Below are 12,130 nucleotides of genomic sequence, written 5' to 3'. Positions count from 1 at the left end.
TTTGCTGTATTCGTTTCCGTCTAAGATTAAAGTTGGATATATCTTACCCGGCACAAAATATATGGTCACTAATAATGTATGATCGTGAATATAAATTACCAAAAGATTGCGATATAATATTGAGGGGTGTTATGGAGTAAAACTATAAGAGGAATAGCAATAATTTCTCATGTCTTACAGGCATTTAAAGTAATTTAATTTATTCAAGACATACAACATTTAAAATATTATTCCTGGATTTAAAATAATTTTTCGTGTATTTTTAGGTAATTTTTTAATTTATTTCAAGCACTTTAAATGATTTTGTATATTTTTCAAAGAGTTCAAATAATTTTTTATTTAAGAAATTCGGTATTAAAATTCAAGATTTTTCATACTTTTTAACTAATTTTTAGGTAGCAGAACTTAAGTATTTTGCTGTTAAGCTTTTGACGCTCTTTGAAAATTACTTCAGGTATTTCAAATAACTTTTTACGATGTTCAAGAGTTTTATAGTATATTTTTTCTGTTTCAAGTTTTAATATGAAATAATTTCTCATGTTTTTTAGGTAATAAAAGTCTTTTCTGAAGCCTTCCAGGAATTTAAAATGATTTTTTTTTCCAAAATTTTACGTCAAAGTATTATTTGTTTTATGCTATTCCAAGATTGAAGAATTTTTAGGTTTTCCAGGCATTTTACATCGATTACGTTTTTAAAAGATTTCAAAATAATCTTGAATTTTAGAAATTACGTACCAGATTTTTTAACTAATTTTTTATATTATTTCAAATATTTGAGTGATTTTAATGGAAAATGAAAACTTTCAGGTATTCAAAGTTACTTTTGCTTATTCCCGGTATTTAAAGTAGTTTTTTATGTCTTTTATTTGAATTTTTTTTTTATTTTATTTCTGGAATTATTATTTGGATATTTCTTATATCTACCAGATATTAACAATAATTTTTCATATTCTTCAGGGATCTAATTTTGTTTTAAATTTTCAGGCACTTGAAAAAAATTTATATATCTTTCAGACATAAATATGTATGTATTTTAGAGCTTTGAAATAATTTTTAACTTTAAAAATCCATTATTAATATTCAACTCTAGATTTATCATAGGTTTAATACTTATTTTAGGCAAAATTTTCAGGTTTTTTGGAATTAAGCTTTTGAATAATTTTTTAAACTATTCCAGGTATTTCAACCATCTTTTCATGATATTCCAGACTTTTATAGTAAATTTTATATCTTCCAGGACTTTAATCCTATTTTCTTTTTAAGTGTTTTAGGTATATGGATTAGAAATACCATGAAAATACTACAAGAAAAAATAAAAATACAAATACTATAAGCCAGACACAATAGCTATTACCTACATAAAAAAAATAAAAAAGGTAATGGCACCTTTATAAAGCGACGCATTATGAAGATCATAGACACAAATGGAAAAACGATCATTGACAAACATGATTTAAAAAACAGGTGAAAGTCATAGAAAACTTAGAAAAGCTTTTTGAGGATCAAAGACCGAAGGTCACATACTCACTGTCGGAAGAAGCTGCAGACCCACCCATACTAATCCACAAAGTAAAAATAGCAATAATCCAATAAAAAACAAAAAAGCGGTGGGATCAGATAACCTAAAGGCTGAATTTCTTAAGCTGTTGGATGATGAAGGAATATCCTGGATTAGAGACATCTGCAACAAAATATATAATTTTGGCTATATCCCTGAAAAATGGCTGCAATCAGAATTTATAGCGTTGCCCAAAAACCTGGATCAAAGCCGTACGAGGAATATCAGAACTTTCTTTTATTGAGGACCTTCAGACTGATGAGTCACATGCTAAAATTGTTTCTTAGAAACCTTTACTACAGAATTTACAACAAATGAGAAGAACAAGTATCCGAAAACCAATTTGATTTTATAAATGCAGTCGGATTCAGAGGGACACTCTTTAGAATTGAAGTCCTAATTCAGAGATGAAGAGTTAGTAATCGATTATGAAAAAGCATTTGATTGCATTCAACATCACAAAATGACTTGGACAATAAAGATATCAAATTAATTTCAAATCTGTACTGAAATCAGACAGCATGCTTAAGATTCGATGTATAAGCTCTCTTGAAAATATAACGTGAGATCAGACAGAGATGTGTCCTCTCGCCTTTGATATTCAACTTATATTCCAAAAAAATGTTCAACTAAGCCCTTAACGGAGTAAAAGAAGGTATCCTTTTGAACGGAGTCAGACGCTCAATACGCCGATGATACCATGGTTATAGCAAATAGCTTGGAAGCACTGCGAAGGTTTATGGACCATATCGCGCAGTACAGTCAATAATATGGTCTTAATATTAATGTAAAGAAACAAATGATTAACAGCAAAAAATGGAGATCACCTATATGTCGACGCAATTTAAATTAAACGTGTTTAACAATATTGCTACCTTGGAGCAATTATAAATGAAAAAAGGGACAGTGCACAAGGAATAAAATGTCGTATAAGAAAAGCAGGGACGGTATTTCACAAAATGAGTTCTACTCTAAAAAGTCATAACATATCTCTTAATACGAAAGTAAGGTACTTAGGATGCTTGTTTTTTTCTGTTAATCCTGGATACTTACAGAAGCTACCATTAAAAATCTAGAAGCATTTGAGATGTGTCTGTATAGGAGAATGCTCAGAATATCATGGACAGCTCACATTACAAACATAAAAGTGCTAAGATGGATGAAAAACGATTTAGATATCATTTACACTATTGTACACCATTAAAAAAAGGAATCTAGAATAACGGGGGCATGTTATGAAAAATAAAGATAGATACTCTCTACTAAAAACCATAATACAAGAAAAGATATTGGATATTGCGGAACCTACGCTAGGCTGTGCCAGGTCAAATACTATTCTAGGTTTTTGGAATATTTTTAAGTTCTTCAGGCATTTAGATTCTTAGGCATTTCATATTCATTACGTTTTCCAGAGGTTTAAGGATAATTTTTAGTTTTAGAAATTATTCCAGTCCCCAAATATTTAATTTAGTTATAGAGTTCTTACATATTAGAGATTTTTTAACTAATTTTTTATTTTATTCCAAATATTAAAAGTGATGAAAAATGAAAACCTGGATCTTCCATTTATTTTCTTTCTTATTATTCCAGGCATTTGTAGTAATTTTTTAATACTTTTTAGACATTTAAAATCATTTTTTTATCTTTAAAGGAATTTTTCATGTTTTCCAGAATTTTGGAGCGATTTTTTAAATCTTTTTCGGTCATTAAGTGCCTTTACCTAATATTATTTATTGGTCAATTCTTAGTCCAGTGGCGTAGCGTTTTAGTATACAAGGAATAATTCTAATATTCAATTTTTTTTCTTTCTCTACAGGTTCTATATTTAGTTAAATAGTTCACATGTTCCTGCTTAAAATAAATATACTTAAAGTTACATTTAACACAACTTAGCTTCATTTTTACGGTACATACAGGATGTTATTTAATTGAGTGCCTAAAATACGAGATGTTAATTCTTAAATGATTTTAAAGAGAAAAATTTATATTAACATATAATATGTACCAATACCCTTTTAGTCTTTAGCTACAGGGTGATAAAGTTTTAGGAAAAGGAGAGTTTTTGATAATCGTTTATTATCACTCTTAGATATTTTTATGATATTTTGTACACACCTTCTCATACTATTTTTTTCTTCTTAAATTCTTAGTTGGTGAAAATTAAAAAAAAAATTACGTCAAGAAATACTCACAAAATTATGAAGGTGCGTGCAAAATTTCATAAAAGTATCTAAGAGTAATAAAAAATTATGATGAAAACTAACTTTTTTTTTTAAATCATCCAAGGATTCACACTCTGTTTATTGGTAATCAATTAGTTAACATCCTGTATTGTATTATCAAAGAAAATCTACGCCCTTGATTAGTATATCAATCTAATTATCTTAATAATATGCAATCATAGTATACGTGACCAAGCAGCAAATACATTCTTAATTCATTCAAACAATAACTAGCCTATTTTGATGTCATTATGTACTAAATAATTAATTTTTATTCCCAATGTGATAACATATCAAGAATAATTGGGACCACCAAAGCGAAATTTTCCATTCTGGCTCAGATTCAAGGAATGTTCGTTCACTAGAAGGTATTTTCAGTAAAATTCGACCCGCTACCACATAAATTCAAAATTAATTAACGATATATTTTAGTTTCTGATATTCACGCTCGAATAGGGCCGCGATGCCATGGCGTGGCACTAAATGTATTAACTCCGAAACTCGCCATGCTCCTCGAAGTGAAGTGATTTTCACTCGGCGTTCAATGTTTCACTTTATTTCCGGCTGCTTTGTTCCGATATTAACGAAATTTATATGATACCAAACTAGATCGTTTATTATTAATAATTTACAAATTAATTGTTTAGAGAACAATGTTCCAGACAGTTTGACTTAATGATCTTTTGATAGTAATAGTAAGATGCTTTTGGAGTTCTGGTTCTATTAGGACTTGTGAAGTCTACTGATACCAATCCGAAACCTTCCCTAAAATAAACATTTTAACTTAGTTTTGCTTATTTAACGGTTTTTGATACTTACGAATAACCTGAAGACCACTCAAAGTTATCCATTAAACTCCAATGTGCGTAGCCGAAAAGGTTTACTTTATCCACATATTTGGCTTTATAAATACTGCATAAGTGACCCTAAAAAATATGATATGTAAGAAAAATTTGACTTTGGTTATGTTGATCACGAGGGAAAAATTTGTGATCTTAAAAGTTTATTTGAATTTCGAATATATTAAGTTAAAATGAATATGTTCTACATGGTCAAAACCACCACAGAATCCAAAAATTCTAAAAAAGCATTTTAAACGTATTTTTCAGTCATTTTAAACGTGTTTTCATGTTATTCCAGGTATTTAAGTTATTTTCTATGCTTCCAGAAATTTAGAATGATGTGTCCTATCTTTCAGTTATTTGACATTATTTCTTAAGCTATTCAATTATCAATTAATATCAATAAATTATGTTTTTTACGCGAAATCCAAGATCTCAAAGCTTTTATTTTAAGATTTTAGATCTAGAATATATTCTATTTATTTTAGATTTTTGAAATAATTCTTCATTATAGATAAACCAATAGAAATTACTATCAAATTTTATTTTTGATTTTAAATTTCTTATATATTTTAGAAACTTGTGATAGTTTGAAATTTAATTCCGGGTATTTAAAATAATTGATCATTTTATTCCAGAAATGTGACATCATTTCTTGTATGTTCATTTATTTGAAACTATTTTTATTTTTATTTATTTTTAGTCAATTTTGAAATTCTGCATTTCCAAATTTAAAATAATATTTTTGCGTTTTCCTGAGAATTTGATCTTTTATGTTTTCTTCGCTTTTGACGTAATTTTTTATATATTTTAAAGATTTTAAACAATATTTAATTTTACAAATTACTCTAGATCCCCGATTATTATTTTTATTTAATAATTTAAAACCTGAGATTTATTTAACCCCCACATCCAATTAAGTTAACAAGAAGCGTAAAAAATTTTTTGGTCACGTAAGCAACAATTTGTTGATATTAAGTATTGTCAGGTACTTAAAGTTATTTAATAATTTTTTATTTTATTCCATGACGTAGTTCTTCTAGACACATAATTTTTTTTTCATTTATCAAGATTTTGGTCTCAAGTCTTATGTTTTCTTAGCATTTGACGTAATTCTTTAATGTATTCTAGAGATTTTATATAATTTTTAATTTTAGAAGTTAGTCCAAATTATTTATATTTAAATTTTTTATTTTGTTTCAGGCATTTGAGGTCATTTTGAAATTATGCCTTTTCAAATTAAATTTTTTTTTTATTATTTTGCCAAGATTTTAATTTTTAATTTTTAATTTTTTTTTAATCTTTTAAATTTTTTTTATTTTTAACTTTATTTTTGTATGTATTTTATATGTATTTTTGTATGTATTCCAAAAATTTAAAATAATATTTAATTTTAGAAATTATTTTAAATCCCCGACTATTATTATATACTTGATTTTATATTTCTTAGATTTTGGACTCATTTTAAATTTTATGTCAAGTATTTGAAGTGTTTTTTACGTAATTTTCTACACTTTCCAGAGATTTTAAAGCATTTTTAATATCGTTTAATTATTTAAAGTTATTTTTTATTTTATTTCATGATATAATTTTTCTAGCCTCTTAAAATTAGTATTTTTTACGTTTTCCAGTATTTTGAAACCAACTTCTTTTATAATTTTTATTTTCTTGGTATCTGATATTATTTTTGTATGTTTCCTAAAAATTTTGTCAAAAAAAATCATTCTTAATTTTAAAAAATAATCCAGACTTTTGATTTTCAAATTTAATTTTTAAATTCTTATATGTTTCAGATTTTTAACTAATTTTCAATTATTAGACATTAAAGGTTATTTTTATTTTGAAGAAATTTGTTATTTATTTTATGCATTTAAAATTATTTTTCTGTTCTATATCTATATATAGTTCATGTTCTATATGTATGTCTTCCAAGCTTTTATCATTATCAAGAATTATTAATTATTATTATTTATATTATCAAGAATTATTTATCACGTCTTTTAGGGATTTGGAAAAATTATTTTAAATCTTTGAAAAAAGAACCTGGTTGATTCAATATAACTGAATCCAGTTAAAAATAACGCTTAAGAAAATTATTCCTCTAACAAAACGCAGAAACCGAAAATTTAGTTAATCGAACTTATCTACAAATATCTACAATTAAAAAAGAGTCAAATACACAACTCCTTATTCACTTACCTTAATATATTGAATCCTATCAGTATCATTTAAAAGATCAATATACGTAGACCAGCCATTTTCAGTTATTATAACCGGAGGATTCCCAAAATTATTGGCCACCCAATTAAGCATGGCCCTAAATCCTGCTGGAACATCAAAGAGTGTTACCCAGGACACCGGCGATTGGGTCCAGCTTGGGTCATAACTGGAAAGCACATTTCGATCATAACCATATCCAACAGTAACATTTTCGTAGTCTGTAAAGTCCAGTAATGGTGAAGCTAATAGTGTGGTGTAGCTAAAAAATCACTTAATTGCTGCATCACTGTAAAGAAATGATTTTAAAATTTGGCTCACTAATTAAGTCCCAGATAGTCATAAGTTCCTTTAATCAACTCTATTTCAGTCTCAGTAAACGCTGGCAGTCTGGATGTGTTAAATCCTTGAGCTACGCTCAGGTTTCCGATTCTATCTATAACCATTTGAGGCCAATTACCAATAAAAATGGGATGTCCAAAGAGACCAAGCTATACAAAAATTTAATGAAATAAGTTTAAATAAAAAAAAAGAAAACGTACAGCCCATTGAATAGCCCATTCGGCTGCTTGCTTATCGGCATCACTTTCAGTTGCAGGCTCGTACCATAGTGTTACAAGTACTATTCCAACTTTACCTAAATAACAAGGGATATTAATTACATTATCAGTATGGAATTCTGCTCAACATGATCCTTTTTTATGTTCAGAGATGTAAAGACATATACGGAAGGAAGAGGATGTTGTGACGTACTCTTCTATGATTATAGTAGCAAAAAATAAAGATTAGGAAAGTAGTAAGTATTAAATGTCCAATAAGATTCAGATTGAAGTACTCCTATACCTGAGAATACCTTGATTGTATGAACAGAGCTACTCAGAGGTGTATATTACCTGGGACCAACCAATTGCAACACATATCCCTAAGTGGATGGTCAGAGTGAACTAAGAACTTAAATAAAGTGACAAACTGCATATAAAAAGAAGTCAAAAAAAAAGAGATAAAGTTTACCATTAGCAGTGAGGAAGAAATATTTGGTATTTCAGAACACTGATGGCAATGGAACTCCAAATGAACGAGTAAGAGAAGTCATCTAAATCACCAGTTTAGGCAGAACTATAGAAGTTACTCACTTCTATAGTTCTGCCTAAACTGCAGCAAGCAGAAAGTACATACAACTTTCAAAAACTACAAGAAAACCTACATATATTTACTTATCTTAAAAATATTTCAAAGCAGGATGTGGAGCATCTCTATCTCTTAGTACTCTTGGCCTTATTTTAATCTGTAGAAACTGCCTAAAATAAGAAACAAGAACTTGCTTACACCTTTTAGAAGAATGTAATATTGCTCCAGAGCCAGTGGCTTGCTTTATTTTTTTTTGTTTGAGGTTGCCCAAAATAGAACAATATCAATGTAATCAGTCCTATATTAAACTGATCAGAATCAGATTCATAAAGGATTTACAGTTTGTCTCAACAGAAGTTAGAACATCTTCTCTATTCTGAATTATAATACCATTTTTCGTATGGTAGACAGTCCACCAACTTGACTAGACCTTCTTGTCTAGGCCTATTTTAAAACTCCTTAAACTATAGAAATTAATTGATTATAGTTTACTTACACGTTTTGAAATAATATAACACTTTAACCCAAGCTACAAATATCATCACATTTATTAGGAACTAAAAGGAGTCTACACGTGCTTGCAACTGAAGAAATAATGGAATACCACCAAGAACTGTATTATAATGAACTTAAATAAGTAAAACATGTTTAAAAACGACTGTTAATTTTCACCTACCATTTTGTTTAGCCCTAAAAGTCTCATTATAGCTCCTATATGCTTTTGCATGAGCCAATAACTGAGTATATGCACACATATAGGTCATAGTACCAGACTCAGTGTATCCAGGAGCGTGACCACCAGACCCATAACCATAATAACATTGTGAAATGGGCTCATTTAAGGTTAACCAGTATTTAACATAGTCTCCAAAGAGACTATAGCATAAAGTGGCATAATCATTAAAATAATCAGCTACTAATGGATTGTTCCAACCTCCCATTTCGTGTAGGGATATTGGAAGGTCCCAGTGGTAGAGTGTGACTATTGGGGTGATATTTTTTTCTTGTAGGGCCTAAAAGATTGTTAAAACCATTGTTTCTATATTGAGTATTAGGATTTCTTACTTTTAAGACGTTTAAGTAATAATCTACTCCCTCCTGATTGATGTTGTTAGTAGTTCCATTAGGTAATATTCTACTCCATGACAAAGAAAACCGATAAAAATTTGCTCCGAGGTTACCTAATAGATCTACATCCTCTTGGTATTTATTATACGAGTCAGTAGCAATATCGGCATTGCTACCATTTCGTACTTTTTCTGGATAGTTATGGGTAAACCAGTCCCACACGTTTTCACCTTTGCCACTGGTATTCCATGCTCCTTCAATTTGATGTGCTGAAGTTGCTGCTCCCCACATAAAATCCTCTCCAAAACAACGTTGACATTTTGAGGAAACTCTTTAAAAAAAATTCAGTATTATGGTATCTAACTATACAGGTGACAATTGATAAACTTGCAATAGCTATATATTAGGAGCGAAAAACTGAATAAAAAACGCGTTTGAAAACAGTTTCTATAAGACAAAGGGGAAACAAAAATAAGCATATTATCTCATTCTTTTTTGCAACCACTTAGACAGAGTGAGAGTGTACAGCACAGCTGAACATGTAAATATTATTTTTATTTATGGTGTCTATGATAAATGTTTGCCAATTAGTAGCCAAATTTGAATAAACTAGAGAAAGTGAAATCAACTGAGATAAGTCGACGAAACAGTGCAAATTGAAATTCTGGGTCAGATTGCAATGAATTTAACTCAACTCGTCAAGCAGCTGCAGCAACTAGACTTTCTTGTAAATCAGAAGAGTACTTAAATTTATAAGTTTTATCCCTATTGCAGTTTGCAAGTACTGCAAGAACTTGGTGACGACGACCCATATAGAAGAATCTAGTTTTGTGAAATAATGATAGATAAAATTACGGCAGAACCACGACTAGTTAAAAATATTGACTTTAGTGATGAAAGTACCCTTTATATAAATGGGCATGTTAATAAGCAAAAGTGGCGTTACTAAAGTGACGAGAACCCACACGTATTAAGAGAAGGCCATACCCAGTACCTCCAGAAAATTAATGTTTGGGTTGGTATATTGGAAGATGGTATTACCGGACCAATATTTATACCAGGAAATTAAATGACGACCTAATGACCTAACACCTCCTGACTCCTTTTTGTGGGGTCACCTAAAATCTGTGGTTTGTAAAACGCAATCTGAGTTACTAGAGCAACTCCAGCATAAAATAGTTCAGGAATGCCGTGCTATATATAAACATTTGTAAATATTCGTGAAGATTTTGAAAGTAGGCCTTATTATTGACTTTAAAATAACGGAAATCATTTTCAACATTTAATTAAATAGTAATAAAAAAATCGAAAAAGTATTTTTATTTATTGTTTTTCTTGATAAACAAAGAAGATTTCTCAGAAATCTGGTTTTCTATGATATCATTGGAAGGCATTTTTCAACAGCTTCAAGATGATGTATCATTCGACCCCCCTTTTTATTTAAGATCTTAGAAGTGTATCTCACCCTGTCCAAAAAGTTGCAGATAAGGGTGATTCTCTCAGCCCCATACTTGTTTTTGTTCTCCCTTTGTTTTATAGAAACTGTTTTCAGCGTTTTTTATTCAGTTTTTCCCTTCTAATATATGACTATTTCAAGTTTTTAAATTGTCACCCTGTATATTAAACTAAATAGTTCTTACCCAATGATAAACAGCGAAAACACAAATCCGAGCAGGTTCATGATTTTTTTTAAATTAGAAAATATAGCAGTATCTGTCTCTGAATTTTATAATTGAGCCTCTTATCAGTAATTAGGTTTTATCGGTATTAGTGTTATTTATCTTTTTTAACAGGTTCAATTATATTGCTAAGATTAGAACCAAAATATTTTAATTAAAGTAATATAAAACGGAGAAAAGTAAATAGTAAGTAAATTAGGAATTAATATTAATAGCCTAATCGTAAAGATCGTAATCTAATCTGTTGAGCTTTTTCCTCTTATTTGAGAATGAAATCCTCCCTTATATAGAATGAAATATTGAGGATTTACACTATTTTTCAATAAAAGATTAACATATAAATATAATATTTGGGATAAACAGATTTCTAAGCTTGCTAATCTTTCTAATCTTTCTAGAATTTCTGATCTTGGAAACTAAAAACACCAAAACTTGAGATCTTATTAATTTACGATTGATAATAAAGTTTTTTGAGAAATTTCAGACATAGGAAAGAAAAAAAGAAACAATGGTACTTGGCCCTTTTTGTTTTTTCTTTTTTTTTTGCTTGCCTTACCCTAAAGAACTATATAGATACTTAACAAGAGTAAAAGTCAAAGAAGGTAGAAAGCAACAAACTGGAATTAGAACTAGAAATGGTTGTATTCGTATGATTCATATCAATGATACGAATCTCATTGTACTGTCGACTCATACGAATCGTCAAAACCTTTTCGTATTCGTATAAATTCGTATCGCACCGAACAGTCCTAGTTTTACTGACTACGTTTAGGTTATATTGGCAATCGCAATTCGTATGTATCATATTAATCGTATTTGTACTATTGGCATCATGTTATATAAATACATTTATGCAAATGTACGTACAATATGCCATACATAATAAATTATTATTCATTTTTTCAAATTGAGCTTAGTTTAATATATAAAATATCTACCCGTAAATCCTTTTTTAATACACAAGGATAAAAAAGGATTATTTATCTTTTTATTGTTTATTTGTACAATCGATATCTCATTTCTATAATAAGATTGAGTAAAATAATTTAATATATATTACTCGTGTATGTAAAACACAAATGTGTAACATCTTTATCTTTTTTGTTTTATGGTCCTAATATTAAATGATTTCTTAAGTAAATGTATTTTAAGTCATTAAATCATTAAATATTCTTGGTTTTTTGATTTACCCTATTTTCTCTTCAAAGTTGAGTCTGACCTGTATTTTGCCAGTGGCTTTTAGAACATTTCGGTAAAAATAAAGATTTTACGAAATTAATTAGGTGTAGTTCTGCAAGGTAAATGATAGAGATGTAGATAGATAGAGATGAGATGTAGATGATAGTAATGTTTTTAAACAATCCAAACAAACAATAGTAAAAAAGTGTACTTTTGACCCCTAAATAGGCATGAATG

The 12,130-nt window shown here is 28.9% G+C and overlaps 2 protein-coding genes across 6 annotated transcripts in view; both read right to left on the bottom strand.

Annotated features, from left to right (window-relative positions):
- LOC126742806 (sodium/potassium/calcium exchanger Nckx30C) overlaps positions 1 to 12,130 on the bottom strand; it is a 151,971-nt gene that overhangs the window by 34,772 nt on the left and 105,069 nt on the right. The window lies entirely within an intron of this gene.
- LOC126742807 (myrosinase 1-like) lies at positions 4,370 to 10,841 on the bottom strand. The gene is made up of 8 exons (XM_050449612.1): positions 10,676 to 10,841; positions 9,033 to 9,366; positions 8,644 to 8,980; positions 7,382 to 7,476; positions 7,161 to 7,330; positions 6,822 to 7,101; positions 4,600 to 4,706; positions 4,370 to 4,545 (listed from the first exon to the last, which is right to left on the bottom strand). Exons 1-8 carry the CDS (start codon positions 10,714 to 10,716, stop codon positions 4,416 to 4,418), a joined length of 1,494 nt encoding a protein of 497 aa, XP_050305569.1. The 5' UTR covers positions 10,717 to 10,841; the 3' UTR covers positions 4,370 to 4,415.

Source organism: Anthonomus grandis, chromosome 12 (assembly GCF_022605725.1).
Source record: "Anthonomus grandis grandis chromosome 12, icAntGran1.3, whole genome shotgun sequence".
NCBI lineage: Eukaryota > Metazoa > Arthropoda > Insecta > Coleoptera > Curculionidae > Anthonomus > Anthonomus grandis.
Note: the sequence above shows the minus strand (reverse complement) of the source record. Positions and strands in the feature narration are given on the sequence as shown.

Excerpts from the sequence above, each read along its gene's own strand:
- LOC126742807 (XM_050449612.1), bottom strand. The coding sequence starts at position 10,716 with ATGAACCTGCTCGGATTTGTGTTTTCGCTGTTTATCATTGG. Across the intron at positions 9,367-10,675 it reads TTTTCGCTGTTTATCATTGG|AGTTTCCTCAAAATGTCAAC; the intron begins GTAAGAACTATT and ends TTTTTTTTAAAG. Across the intron at positions 7,331-7,381 it reads AATGGGCTATTCAATGGGCT|CTTGGTCTCTTTGGACATCC; the intron begins GTACGTTTTCTT and ends ATTTTTGTATAG.